We start from the raw sequence: 14,376 nt of genomic DNA, 5'->3' as shown, positions 1-14,376 counted from the left end.
AGACATGTACACCTTGCGAAGAAAGTCCTGAGGCAAAAAAGGTGAAAAAAGTTGTTGTGCCAAGATCAGATGTTTGGAATCATTACACCAAGACAAAGCAGAGCCGTGACAGGTGCATTTGCCACTACTGCCAGAAGGTGTTTTCATGTGCAACAAAATCAGGAACTTCCAATCTCCAGAAGCACCTGCTCATCTGCAAAGAGTACCAGGCGCACTTAATCAGCAAAGGAAAGAGTCAAACTTCCATCGATGATGAAGGGAGTTTGAAGCCATCAAAGGTACCTGAGAAAGTTGTCAGAGAAGCTACGAATGAGCTATTGGTGTTAGCTGAGTTGCCTCTGTCTTTCGTAAACAGTACAGGATGGAAGTATTTCTGCAATACGGTAAAGTGTTGAATTGTACATTATTTCTCTGATTTATGAAACTAATGTCAATTTTTTTTCCGTGAAGGTGAACCTTTACAAACCTCATTCAAGGCGAACTGCCACTAGAGACATTGTGGAGATGTTTCTGAAGAAGAAAGAGGCATTGAAGAATTATTTGCACACTAACAAACAAAGAGTTTCCCTCACTACTGACATTTGGGTTTCTCAAGTGACAGGTAAGTTTTTTTCTTTTCTGAACACTGAAAACAATCTCATTTTTATTTATACTAATAGCATTGTTTTAAAAAAAAAATTGCAGGTGCAAGTTACATGGTTGTAACTGCACATTTTGTTGACCCGACTTGGCAGCTGAAGAAGATCATCCTTGGTTTCAAACTGGTCATGGATCATAAAGGTCAGACGATTTCCACAGTTCTTTTAGAGTGCTTAGCTGACTGGGGAATTGAGAAACTGTTTTGCATTACGGTAGACAATGCCACTGCTAACACCTCTGCTCTTAGGCGTTTCCATAGTCAGTTTAGGTCAGTCTCGCCTGATGCTTTGGTCTTAGATGGTAACTTTCTTCATATGAGGTGTTGTGCACACATTATCAACTTGATAGCTAGGGAGGGTCTAGGTGATTTAGGAGAAAATGTGTTGGCAATCCGCAATGCAGTCCAGTATGTCCGGTCTTCTACCAATAGGTTAAACGCCTTTGACCAAAGGGTTACTACTGGAAAGATGACACGAGGAAGTCTCCCGATGGATGTTAAGACTAGGTGGAATTCAACCTTTCTCATGTTATCAAGAGCCTTGCAGTTCAGAGTGGCGTTTGATAGGATGGAAGCAGAGGATAGACTGTACAATGACTACTTTTTAGAAGTAGAAAATGGTGTAAAGAGGTGTGGACCGCCTGGTCTTAGTGACTGGAATGCTGTGGAGAAGCTAAGGAGGTTCCTGGTCATCTTTTATAATAGCACTTTAGTTGTCTCAGCTTCCTCAAAGGTGAACTCCTACAAATGCTATGGTGAGATTGTGACAATTGAGAGGAATCTCAATGCATTGGCTTGCAACTTTGACTTGGATTTGAAGTTGAAAGCTGAAGACATGTTGCAGAAGTTCTTGAAGTATTGGGATGGCATGAAGAATGTGAACCGGATGTTGATTCTTGCAGCAGTACTCGATCCCAGGAAGAAGATGACTTACCCAAGCTTCTGTTTTGAGACACTGTATGGAAAAGACAGTACAGAAGCCAAAGAAATGAGTGACTCTGTGCTTGAACTCCTTACAAGGATGTTCAACGAGTATTCTAGCCGGTTCAAAGGGGCTAATAGTGAATCATCTCAGGCGAAGCAGACTGAGACTGTGGCTGTTCAGGAGAGTCAAGATCATTTGGATAGGCTCAAGTTGGTTGTTGAAGACTTTGGGTATTTGAGAATGGACTCCGAGTACAAGAATCTTGTTGCTGATTCAGGAAATGAGCCAAGGGATGAGCTGGAGATGTACTTAAAGGAACCAGTTGAGAATCAAAAGCTTATGATGGGATTCGAGTTTGACATACTTGGTTGGTGGAAGGTTCACAAAATGAAGTTTCCTGTGCTAGCAGAGATGGCGAGGGATTTATTTGCGATGCATGTTTCATTACTTTTGTTCTTACGTTGCTAGTGAATTTTTTGTTTTTGTTTTAGAGTGCTTAGCTGAGTTGAGGATTTACTTGTGATGCAGGTTTCATCAGTGGCTTCGGAAAGTGCTTATAGCACAAGTGGTAGAATCTTGGAACAATATAGGAGTTGTTTAACCCATTACTTGATCGAGGTTCTGATGTGCAGTGAGCAGTGGCTGAAAGCTGATATTAAGTTCTCTGAGAAAGTCCAAACAAATGAGCAGATTTTAGCTGAAATTGAGCAGCTAGACAAGCTTGAGAAAGGTATGTATTGTTTATCTTAGTTTCTCTTAACATTTCATTTGATTGTTGGTGTACTTACCCAAGCTTTTGTTTGTCGCTTCAGAGTTTGGGACTGTGAGGATTGAAGACTGAAGATTGCTTTGGAATTTGGAAGTTTTTTTGTTTCTGTTTTGGTGTTGGCTTTGCTTTTTATTTCAACTTTGATCTCATTAGAGATGTACTCTGTTTCGAGTGTTGCTTTTAAGGTTCATTATGAACAAGTTTGCTTTCTTTTGAAGTTTAATAAAGGTTCTTTTATGTTTTATTTTCACCATTGCAACTGTTCTGTTGATTATTTGTTCTAGTCTTCGTCCTCATTTGGAGATAGTTGTGTAAATAACTTGTGTTGCTTAAAGAAGAAACACTTATAGACTCTTCGTCACCATTACTTGTGTTTGTGTAATGCATGCTTTGATTGATTTTTTTGAAGTGTGTTTTAGTTTATGTCTATAAGTGTTTCATGAAACAAGATAACAGGTTCATTTTTCGGATAGGGATAGGTACTTTGGGTAGTATTAGTAGTTTGGATAACCGAAACCCGGTTTAGAACCGAACCCGAAAAGTAAATGGGTTTAACCGGGTTTAGGATGTGCTACAGAATCCGACCCGAACCCGACAGAACCCGAACCGAGACCGAACCGAACTTTATAATACCCGATTGGGGCTGATTTTTGTAAACCTGAAAAACCGAAACCCGATTAGAACCGACCCGAACCCGAATGGTCACCCGATTGCCCACGCCTAAGAATCATCCTCTAGTGATGACACGTGGCTACAAAAAGAAGTTGTAATGCTTTTCAAATAATATATAGGGGATTGACAAAATAAAAGAATCACAAAACAAATCTTAACATAAAAATCACTTTAGAATAATATTTTAAATAATAATAATAAAAATAATCATTATAAAGTTATTATCAAAAAAAATTTTATCTGGTAAATGGTTTAAAACTCTAACAACTCTAATTAACTCTATATGTCATTAGGACATGTTGTTAGCATCTATGTTAAAAAAAAAATTTCTTTCAAATTTTCTTTTGAATAAAAGGTCAGTGAATTAGATTAAAATACTATAATTTGAAGAAAATCCATTTCAAAACATCCTTAGATCAATTATCGCATGCATCGCATCCTCAAGATGTCCAGTAACGTTTCGATGGTGTTTCTGTCCCCAGGACGTTTCCGGTATGGGAACATCAACCAAAATCACGTCCCCCTGCATCATAGATTGGAGCTTTGTTGAATGATGGCTACTTTTGGTTCCAGTCTGAGTGTATCTCCTGGATCCATTGTGTCTTTGAGGATCTTTTTTGACTTAAACACTCTTTCTATTGGTGTCATAGCCTTGGAACATGTCCTTGTGGGTTCCTTGACCTTGGATACACTATTTTGATAGGTGTATGGTTTGATGAACTGATGCCTAGGCTTTTCTCTTATAGTATACATTACTCTTTATTCATTTCATTATTTAGCTTCTCTACAAACAAATCTCTGTATCTTCTAACTTGATTCGAACTGAGAATTAAAGTGTTTATCTGGTCTTTGTGGATTCGAACCATATTATTATTGCATAATTTATTGTGCATTTCCAGTAGTTTATCGGATTAAAACCTGAGTGATCAACTTAGCCAAGCTTAGTGGGCCGAACACTTGGACCGAGCTCTCCTTATTCGACATGCCTTGTGGAGAAATGCAGTTCTTGTCCGATAAAACTCAAACTTGTAAGTTTTAGGTGAACCTTTAGATAGACATACTGTTTGCCATCTTATGGGCATGATTAACACCATAAATAAACGTAATAAATATCAACTATTTTGGAAGTCAAAAACAACAAATACGGCATTGAAATATTTTGAAACAACAACATGTCCTATTGACATAGAGTTATCTTTTTTTTTAAAAAGATTTTAAACCTTTTAAGATAAAGAATTCCCTATCCGAGGAAGAAAGCCGGAAGGAAGGGGGTGTGAATAATTCATTTACTACTCTCTTTCCATTCCTTTTCCCTAGCTAAACTCTTATGTCTTTTGTGAATTTACCACGACACATGGATTTTCATGATTAATGTCTATCTTTAGGGCTTCTAAAACCGTTGAAATTCTCTAACTTCTCCAAGTAGGAGAGTTTTTTTGGCGTAAGAGATGGGGATTTGGTAGGTTTATCGCCGCCTTTAGAACTATTGTCGCTCCAACCCATGAAATCCAACAAGGTTTTGGAGTAGTGTGGGTCAAGCTTCTCGGTTTCTTCTCCCGAGTGAGAAGATCCTGCTGACTCTGAATCCGTCTCACTTGTTCTCCCAGCGTCTGATGTCGCTTCAGCCAATAAAGCTTGCTTTTGTGCCAAAGAATCTGTATAAAGAACATCTTCTATCCTTGACATCACCGTGTAAGCCAAGCTCTCAAGAATCCTCGAGTAACTCTCCAACACCGCTTGTCCAACGTCCTGTATTCATTTAACCACTCAATAGTTTGGATTATCTTTTGTTTATAACTGAATAAATTATGAGTTATTTCTTGTCATCCAAGTCATCTACAATAGATGAGGGCTCAATCTCATAATTAAGGACTAATTAGCTAATACATTTATTTGCATTTTACCTTGTTAAATTGAATTTTAGAGATGTCAAGGGAAGATTGAGGAAGACCGGGAAATTTCTGCTTGAGTAAGATCAAGATCGTCTCTGCTCTCTCTTCAAACAATTCTCTTTTCCCCAAGCTAACTGCTGATCCCCAGGAAGATTTGTTGTCCTTTAAGTGAAGTTTCCTCTTCCAAATAACAACAGATGCCTCAATCCTGTTCTTCAAATCCAACACTTTGTGCTCTGTCGACAAGTCCAGCATCGACAAGAACTGCGCTGGATCAAACCACTCCTCTGTTATGCTCTTGTAGATCGAATCCCCAAGGCTTGATCTCCCGTTCTGTCAACACAAAGAAAATCAAAGCTTACAACAAAGGGAGAAATGAAATATTCAATCAGTGATTGGTTTACCTTTGGGAGCGAGTCGATGTAGCTCTCAGGTATTGCCATTTCAGAGAGGACTTGAGCATTAATAGCCATTGCCGCTTTTTGGACCTGTGTGACTGAATCCTTTTGGAAGTAAAGCATTTTCCGAGCCGGTTCAGATAAACCGCCGGGAGGAACTTTCACTGGAGGGAGCCACCATTTGTCGTTTGACCTAGCATTACTTGCTTGTTTCCCTTCTTCTGAATCTCTCGACACATAATAAAACTCGTTGTGTCCTCTGAAATTGTCTAGTGTATCCTGAACATGTTTTCATCACCATTAATCCATCACAGTTTTTTATTTTTTTGGGTAATAAAAATAGAGAGGTTTAATATAACAAATGGAAACACTTACGATTAGCATGGCGTCTAGTTTTCGAAGGGCTGGGATGTTCATGAGAAGATCACCTCTTTGTCTTGTCACCATAATCTTCATAAAATAAAATAAAACATTATAAATCTACCTAAGGAGGTATAAAGTGATATACGTCCATTGGGAAGATTCGAACCTCGGTGCAGACTCCATCTTTGCTCGTTTGTTGAGAAGGAACAAACTCGACGATATGATCGGTCACAGACAACAACCATTCAATTTCTTTCTTCCACCTCGCTTGTCTATCTTGTGGCATCGGTTGCAGCTTTGTCTGTTCCCCGAATAAGGACGCTGAGAACGATCATACCATCATTAGAATAATTTAAGAGATCAATTAAAAATCTTACCTTTTTTTATTTTTAAAAAAAAATTGTTTTACTTTTTTTCTTTTTGCTGACAAATCTTGTTTATGAAACGAGAAAAGTTAAAAGAAAAATATTTAGTTACCAGCAAGATTTGTGATGGCGTTGGAAAGAGCAAGAGCAGAAGATACGCCTTTTCCACCACCCGACATATCTTCTCCAAGAAGTAGTTTCGCAAACCTGTCCTTTAATTCAGTATCTGCAATAATTTGTCATTACTAGAGATTCTCTCATGGAAATTTTTTTTTAGGGGAGACGTTGTCTTTGGGCCCCAAAACTCTTAGACGACTAACCTGCTTGTTGTCTCTCGGGTCGTTTTCCGGGCCGAGTAAGAGGGGAAATCATGGGAGGCATGCTTTCAACGGGGCTTTCTGTGAAGCAGTCGGAGTTTTGGCTTTCAGGTGTCTTGGATTCGACAAGATGAGAATCACCGTTCTCCACGACAAGGGTTTGAGGTTGTTGTTGTCTTGTAGACAATGAATGAAACATTCTTTTAATATTGAATGATTTGGAAGCGCTTAGTCCTCTTTCCAACACTGCAACCATGGTACAACCACGTTCGCTTGTTTTCTTGCCCCACAAGTTAAAACCTTTTTTGCCTTTAAAATCCAGCTGATCTCAAGATGATACAGCTTTTACAAAAGTATTGCAAGGTTTTTGTTAAAAGCATAATAAAAAGTCTTTTTTTTGGTTTTAAAGTGAAACTAAATTCTTAACAACAAATTTCTGTTTTGGATCTAAGGATTAAAAACATTTCAAATAAGAAATTAAAAATAGATCAAAATTTAGGAAGCTAGCTTTTAGGATTCGTTTTCTTCTCTTTCCTGTTAGAAATAAATTGATGGTTTGTGGTAAAAGTTCCACGAAGCACGGAAACGACAATAAAAATCCACAACTGATTCAATTTTATAAAGTTCCACAAAGGACGGAAATAGGTAAAAGTAATAATGTCCAAATGTAATTATTTAAAAATAATAAATAATAGAGTGTTATATTTAAAATTATTATTATGTGATGGCACATGAACTTTATATTATTTGAATTTATATATCTAAATATATACATATTTAAAACTAGGTGATAAAACATATTTAAAATAAATAATCACTAAATATAATATAATGATAAATAAAATTTTATTTTTTTATAAAATGTAATCATAACTCTACTAAAATTTAAATAAAATCAAAATGAAACTGTTAAACCAAATCAAAAGGAATAAAACTAAAAAAAAATTACATTTATGATATTTTTTTTCAATCTGATATAGTTAAAACAGAAAATAATAATGTCACAGTGTAAATTAAAATCTAATTTATTAATTTATAGTCATATTTTTTATCTACCATTAACAAGTCATATTAGTACCAGTTGAAATTTTTGTTAATATGACATATTTGATTATTTACATTAATAATGAGTCAACTATAAATTTGAATTATTTTTTTAATTATAACAAAAATCTGTTGAGAAAGAATCTAACAATATCTTAATTAAAAATTTACATATTTTTATAAAATAACATATCAATTAATTTCGTAATTAGTAATATAATGTTATTATAAATCAATGTTAACTACAATTTTATTATAAAACAAGAAAATAAAATTTATATACTATTTTTTATAAATTCTATAATTATATTTTGTATTAAATAAAAATAGAAGTTCTATGGGAATTAAATATGACAATATTATATTAAATAGGTAAATTAGCAAATTTTATTTCTTAAAATTGTTTCATTTAAATAAATTATCACTCATAATTAAAATGGGTTAAAATTCGTCAACTACATAATAATATTATACAAAAATAAATTTATTAACATAGGTTAAACTTTTATATCTACAACTATATAATTTTTTTTTTTTTTTTTGAAACTCTCAACAATATAATTTTTACATATAAAAATATAATAGTATATAATAACTTTTAGCTCATATACTATTTAAAAATATGTTATTAGAAAACTATGAAATATTAGTAACACATTTAAAATATTAATGGCAAATCAAATTTTAATTACATTTTTTTATTTTAATTATAACAAAATCTGTTAAGAAAATTTTAGAAAATACTACCCAAAATTTAAATATCTTTAATAAAATAATATATTAATGTAGTAACAAAAACAATTTCAAAATACATGTAATCTTCAAAACCTAAAAATAGTAATGTAATTTTTCAAAGTTTTCTTGACAAAATATAAATTTTGAAAATATATATTCAAGATAAAACTGATAATATTTCAAATTTACAAACGATAAAACCATAGATAATAAAGAATAAGTTTTTGAAATGTGCCACGAAAAACAAACTATATATGTTGTAAAAATTAAAGCAATATAATATTTTGAAATCTTAATTAAAAATAAAAAGAAGCTTTATATCATAACATCCAAAAAACATCCTATATCAAAACTTACTAAAATAATACGATAGATGCTAACTACTATGTATAAAATTTACTAAAATAATAGAGCTATATTATTTAAACAAAACAGTGTTTTTACATAAAAATCCCGTAAAATAATAAAATAATATATGTTAAAGTATATTCCCATTTTTTAAACACAACATGTAAATATAAATTATCTTGAACATATTTCTTTTCTATTAAATAAATAAATAAAGTTTAAAAAAGTATTATCACAAAATGTATAAACTAAAGAAAAAACATATTTTGAATGAGTTTATCTATTTGATTATTTCACATTGTTATTTTACTGTACCTAACTCAAAAATATATTAGTAAGTAATAAAAATTAATAATAAATTAAAATGTATTATACAATTCATTATCCCTTATATACTAAAGCACAAGTCACTTGACCAACAAAATTTTAACACATGGAATATGTTTAAAAAAATGAAAATACAGAAAAAACTTAAATACAGATAAACAGCTATAAATTAAAATTTAGTTAACACGAAAATCCCTAATATTTGTCCCACTATTTCATGATCACACACACGATTTCAAAACTGTTACTCTTTCTGTAGAGGGTTTGACTTACGACGCTATAACTTCATCTGACGCTATAACTTCATCTGCACATGCAAAAAATTTTTTTTTGAGAAAGTTCATCTTTACATGCATTCAATGTAATTGTTACATCGATCCTTCCTGTAAAAGAGCGGTGAAATTTTAATTTCTAACCATACAGTTCAATGGCTTCTCAAGATACTCTTCGAGAGAATTATTTTTTTCGGATTAAGAAAAAACACAATTTTTTATGGTGAAGCTTAGTGAAAGGTTGACAGATGAAGATCAAAATCAAGGTTAGTGAGACTAAATATTTCCAAACTCTTAAATAGACTAAACTAATTATCAATTTTCTACGAAATTTTTATTGGCTGTGGTGATGATAATTAAAGTAAGGAAAGCTCATCTTAAAGCAGATTTACAAGACTCTGAATAAATTTGAGAAGGACTACAAGCAAAAGATGAGGGATGAACTAGAATGCAAAATGGAAATTAAAAAACGGAGGTAGAAACGAAGACTCATTTTACTCTTTAGATCAAACCAAACCTGAGGTTGGTTTTTCTTATTTTTAGATGTTTTATAATCTTATTACACCAAAAAATGTTTTATAGAAATTAATTTCGGATCAACAAACACTTTTGTTTTTATTTTCTTATATAATATTACTATTGTTTTAGATTTTTTCATAAATAAAACTTTCGAAATAAATATAACATTAAAAATGAAAAAGAGTAATAAAAATAAAAATATACATGAGAAGAATAAAAAGACGTCAACTATCTACAAAATAATATTAATATTTTAGTTGTATTTTTGAGATGCTTTCCTTGAATTTTCATATCTAATAGTGTTTTATTGTTATGGAAAAGAAAAATTATTTCATATTTATATTCATTTTGATTCCATATTGAAAATGCCTATGCAGAGCACGAGAGATCATACTAGTATATTAATAATGTCGAATAAGAAATATAAACAATAATACTATAGAGTTACACAATATATAATACTAAAATAGAAATTATACATTTAAAATATTTGTAATAATATCAAATACATTTATAAAAAGAAAAAAAATATTCGCACTTGCAGATTAAAATCTAATTTTCTGTTAAAATAAGAAGAATCTATGTCGGAAGAAAACACCTAGTACTAGTCAAATCATATGTCAAATATACTCACTTGTCCGTACGGTTTACCATCCGGATAATGAAATACCTGAGGTTGAGGGCCCAAAATATACAGGCCCATTTAAGTGAATCCTGCTCATACTTATAAGACTAGGAGCATTGAGATAGTTGAATAAAAAATTCAACGCGTTGAACTCCACAATGGAGTAGTTTAATTTTCAAAAAATCAGACGTGGATTAATTGGAGTTGAATCAGACCCACAAATACACATGTCAAAATTTAAGAAGAAGACAAAGGAAGAGAGTGATCACATGTCGAAAACCTTATCTTGTAAAAAGAATTATTCTCATCCTATTGGCTATTTTAAGTTTTGGAGATTTTTTTCTCCCCAAATCATTGTAACTCAATTATTTTGTAATAAGAATTTTTTTTATATTAAAATTTATATCAAAATTCATATTTTTTTTATGGTCTATAAATAGAGTATAGGTTTGTTTCATTTAGATACAGAAAAAAAAATGCCAATTTCAGATAAATTTTCTATTAGTCTCCAAGCAAATTTCCTTTTTTGTGTTTAAACTTCTTTTTTTAGTTAAATGGATCACAATAATGATTGTTTCGTGATTTAAATCTTAAAATTGTCGTGTGTGATTATTCTTATTGTACCAAATAAGTTGTATGTTTTTATTTGAGTTTATTGTACCAAATAAGTTGTGTGTTTTTATTTGTTGTTTTGTATGTTATATCATGTGAATTTGAAATTTCGTTATTTTATTTATTTTAATAATATCATGTTTTATATTATATATTTTTTTAAAATATTAAATAATAAAAATTATTAAAATATGTCATTTAAATTATTTAAGTTAATTACATTCAAAATTATTACTTAATAAATAGTTATTAAATTATAAAATATATAAAAAAAAGATGAATTGGAAATAGTGGAGTAAGGTGTTGAATTTTATTAAACAAAATGAAGTGGATATTAAATAAGTATGCGGAAAAAAGAGAAGATGACCTGGAGTATTAAAAAGAGAAAAATAGGGTGTTAGAATAATTTTATGATAGTAGATAGTCTAACAAGGGAAATGGATAGTGACGACTAACGCGGGGCAAGACTCAGTCCGCGTCAGAAAAAAAAAGGGGCCAACTGCTCCGCAGACATCTCGCAGGTATTCCCATGGATCCCTTTTTATAATAATAATAATGATTAATAAACAAGACATTTCGAATTACGACTCATCATCATAACTTTTTCCTGATCCCGATTCCTCCTTCCTCTCTTCTTCCATGGATAACAGCTACGAGAGTTTATCAGAATCTGTAAAGCACTTCTACATCCCTTCTTACGTCCTCTCACCCGAATCGGAGGCTCCGGCACTGACCATCGCTCCACCTGAGAGTCCCGTCCTTGTCTTCGTCAACTCCAAAAGCGGCGGTCAGCTGGGTGGGGAGCTCCTCCTCACGTATCGGTCTCTTCTTAATGAGAAGCAGGTCTTTGATCTTGGTGTAGAGACCCCGGACAAGGTGCTCCGCAGAATCTATCTCAACCTCGAGAGGCTAAAGGAAGATGATCTCGCTCGTCACATTCGGGACAAGTTAAAAATTATTGTGAGGAGGAGTTGTTTTATATAATTACAACACTCTCTTTTTTTCACCATTTTGTGCTTATAATTGGTTGCATTGCTATCTTTATAGGTGGCAGGAGGTGATGGAACTGCTGGGTGGCTACTTGGAGTTGTATGTGACCTTAAATTATCACATCCTCCTCCTGTTGCCACCGTTCCTTTGGGTACAGGAAATAACCTTCCCTTTGCATTTGGATGGGTGCGTGTACACTACACTCCTCAGATTATGTTTCTTTACTATATCCCAGCAAAGCTGAATGAAACATTGGTAGTAGGCTATAAAAAAATTTGAAGAAAATTACATAGACTTACAAAAAAAAAAAAATTTAGACCCCAAATTTGTAAAATCATTTAGTAAATCGCCTATTACCCAAAAACAGCCTATTACCCTTAAATCTCAGGGCCGGCTTGACTATATGACAAGGGTTTCAATCTCAATCCTTGTTTTGCTTGCTCTCTTCAGGGAAAGAAAAATCCAGGAACTGATACAGCTTCAGTGGAGTTGTTTTTGGATCAAGTGCTCAAGGCCAAAGAGATGAAGATTGACAAGTATATACATATCTCTTTTTCCTTTTTCTTTTTTTAAATAATTCTGGAATAACTGGTGAATACATTTTGTCTACTTTAAGTTGGCACATAGTTATGAGGATGAAGACTCCTAAAGAAGGCCCTTGTGATCCTCTTGCACCTCTTGAGTTACCACATTCTCTTCATGCATTTCACCGTGTCTCTTCAACAGATGAACTAAATATGGTACATAACATTTCTACCAGGAAGGATAATTCTGACTCAATTTTCTCTTATTATGGATATTATCCTTTACTCTTTCCAGGAAGGTTACCACACATTTCGCGGGGGATTCTGGAATTACTTTAGCCTCGGTGAGAATTTTTTGTTTGGCAGATAGGTTTCTCTTACTGATGGCTGATGTGCTAGCACTCATTTCTTACTATACTAATTATTATATTGGATTGTATGCAGAGAAAAAGATAAAAATAACACTAAATCAAGTTTTTTGTTCCCAAACTAGCACTCAAGATCAAAAGTCACAAAAATAGCACTTAATGTTTTATCAAAAGTCACAAACTTAGGGTTTAGAGTTAAAGGGTGGGGTTTAGGATTTAGGATTTAGGATTTAGGGTTTAGGGTTTAGGGTTTAGGATTTAGTGTTTAGGGTTTAGGGTTTAGGGTTTAGAGTTCATGGTTTAGGGTTTAGGGTTTAGAGTTTATGGTTTATGGTTTAGGGTTTAGAGTTTAGGGTTTAGTGTTTAGAGTTGAGAAATGAGGTTTTGGGGATAAGATTTCAAATTTTGAAAAATAAAAAAATTAAAATTTTCAAAAGATAAAATGTTATTTTATTCATTTTAGTTTTTAGTGCTATTTTTGTGATATAAACTTAGAAATGTGCTATTTTGGAGATTTGCCCTCGTCTGTATGGAAATCAAATAATGGGATTTAAAAAACTAATTTCTACGTGTCAATTTTCAAAGACAAATTCCCTTGAAAGTTTGATTGTCCTTTTGTGTGCAGGAATGGATGCTCAAGTTTCTTATGCGTTTCATTCTGAGAGGAAGCTGCACCCTGAAAAATTTAAGAATCAGCTCGTTAATCAGGTACCTTGTTCTTGAAGTTTTTCGATTCTGATTTTTGTTCAATTTATATATCCCTTTAGGACTAAAATTAAACAAGTAAAAGCATTGGCTTCACATTCCATTTTGCTAGAGTACGTATGTAAAGCTTGGTTGCACGCAAGGATGGTTTTGTGCCTCTCTATTCCACCCTGCTTCACGGTGAGCAAGATGTGAATACATATATATATATGTTACGAAAGTAAACAAAAGCAGCGCCGAAATGTTTGAATATATAAAAAGATGTGGGGCCCGCTGTACTATTTGCACAGTGAATTCTTCTTCTATATAAACGATCGTTTCGATCGTTTATAAAACACACCTCAAAACACTTCTCTTCTATTCTCTCTCTGTATCAGTATTATTTCTTTCTACGGGTATAAAATTTCGCCCTTATTTAAATTCCTGCGATACAAATAAATTCCAGTTCTTTTATAACACGTTATCAGCACGATCACTCTGCGATTCGGTAAAATTTATTTGTATCATTTATACCCTGTTATAATGGTCGGTATACCGCCTCTACTATTATTTATATTATGTTATAATGGCCGGAATACCGCCTATATTATTTACTAGTAATTTAATTTATTTATTGGTCGGCCGAGCCGCCTTATATTCTGTTTATTATTAATTGGTCGGCCGAGCCGCCGTATAATTTATTTATTACTCTGCATTGATCGGCTGAGCCGTCGCATGATTTGTTGTCATAACATAAATATTTCATTGCCATAATTTTTACTTTTATGAAATTTTATAGATTTGATTGACCGTTTAATACGATATTTTCAGACTGATTTTTAGTGTACTCGATTTAACCCCAACGGTCACAAAGAAATTTTTTCAAAATTTCTCCTTTCTCCAACGGTCATGAACAGTAATTTTCATCTATAAATACAACTCATTTTCACTCCATTTCATCATCCAAAACATTTCATCTTCTCTCAAAAA

The 14,376-nt window shown here is 32.8% G+C and overlaps 2 protein-coding genes across 2 annotated transcripts in view; one reads left to right on the top strand and one right to left on the bottom strand.

Moving 5' to 3' along the window:
* Positions 1-4,266: 4,266 nt before the first annotated feature.
* LOC106316861 (rho guanine nucleotide exchange factor 8-like) lies at positions 4,267-6,740 on the bottom strand. The gene is made up of 7 exons (XM_013754730.1): positions 6,342-6,740; positions 6,134-6,247; positions 5,823-5,977; positions 5,669-5,743; positions 5,300-5,572; positions 4,908-5,228; positions 4,267-4,752 (listed from the first exon to the last, which is right to left on the bottom strand). Exons 1-7 carry the CDS (start codon positions 6,592-6,594, stop codon positions 4,372-4,374), a joined length of 1,572 nt encoding a protein of 523 aa, XP_013610184.1. The 5' UTR covers positions 6,595-6,740; the 3' UTR covers positions 4,267-4,371.
* Positions 6,741-11,377: 4,637 nt separating this feature from the next.
* The window catches only part of LOC106319201 (diacylglycerol kinase 5-like), a 7,688-nt gene continuing 4,689 nt past the window's right edge, over positions 11,378-14,376 (top strand). Inside the window, exons 1-7 of the mRNA XM_013757460.1 lie at positions 11,378-11,780; positions 11,868-11,996; positions 12,261-12,346; positions 12,427-12,550; positions 12,630-12,678; positions 13,328-13,410; positions 13,520-13,587. Coding sequence (XP_013612914.1) covers positions 11,460-11,780; positions 11,868-11,996; positions 12,261-12,346; positions 12,427-12,550; positions 12,630-12,678; positions 13,328-13,410; positions 13,520-13,587 — 860 coding nt within the window. The 5' untranslated portion in view covers positions 11,378-11,459. The remainder of the gene's footprint in view (positions 11,781-11,867; positions 11,997-12,260; positions 12,347-12,426; positions 12,551-12,629; positions 12,679-13,327; positions 13,411-13,519; positions 13,588-14,376) is intronic.

The sequence above is a fragment of the Brassica oleracea genome, chromosome C9 (assembly GCF_000695525.1).
Source record: "Brassica oleracea var. oleracea cultivar TO1000 chromosome C9, BOL, whole genome shotgun sequence".
In the NCBI taxonomy this organism is placed as follows: Eukaryota; Viridiplantae; Streptophyta; class Magnoliopsida; order Brassicales; family Brassicaceae; genus Brassica; species Brassica oleracea.
This window is presented reverse-complemented; position numbering and strand designations above follow the sequence as displayed.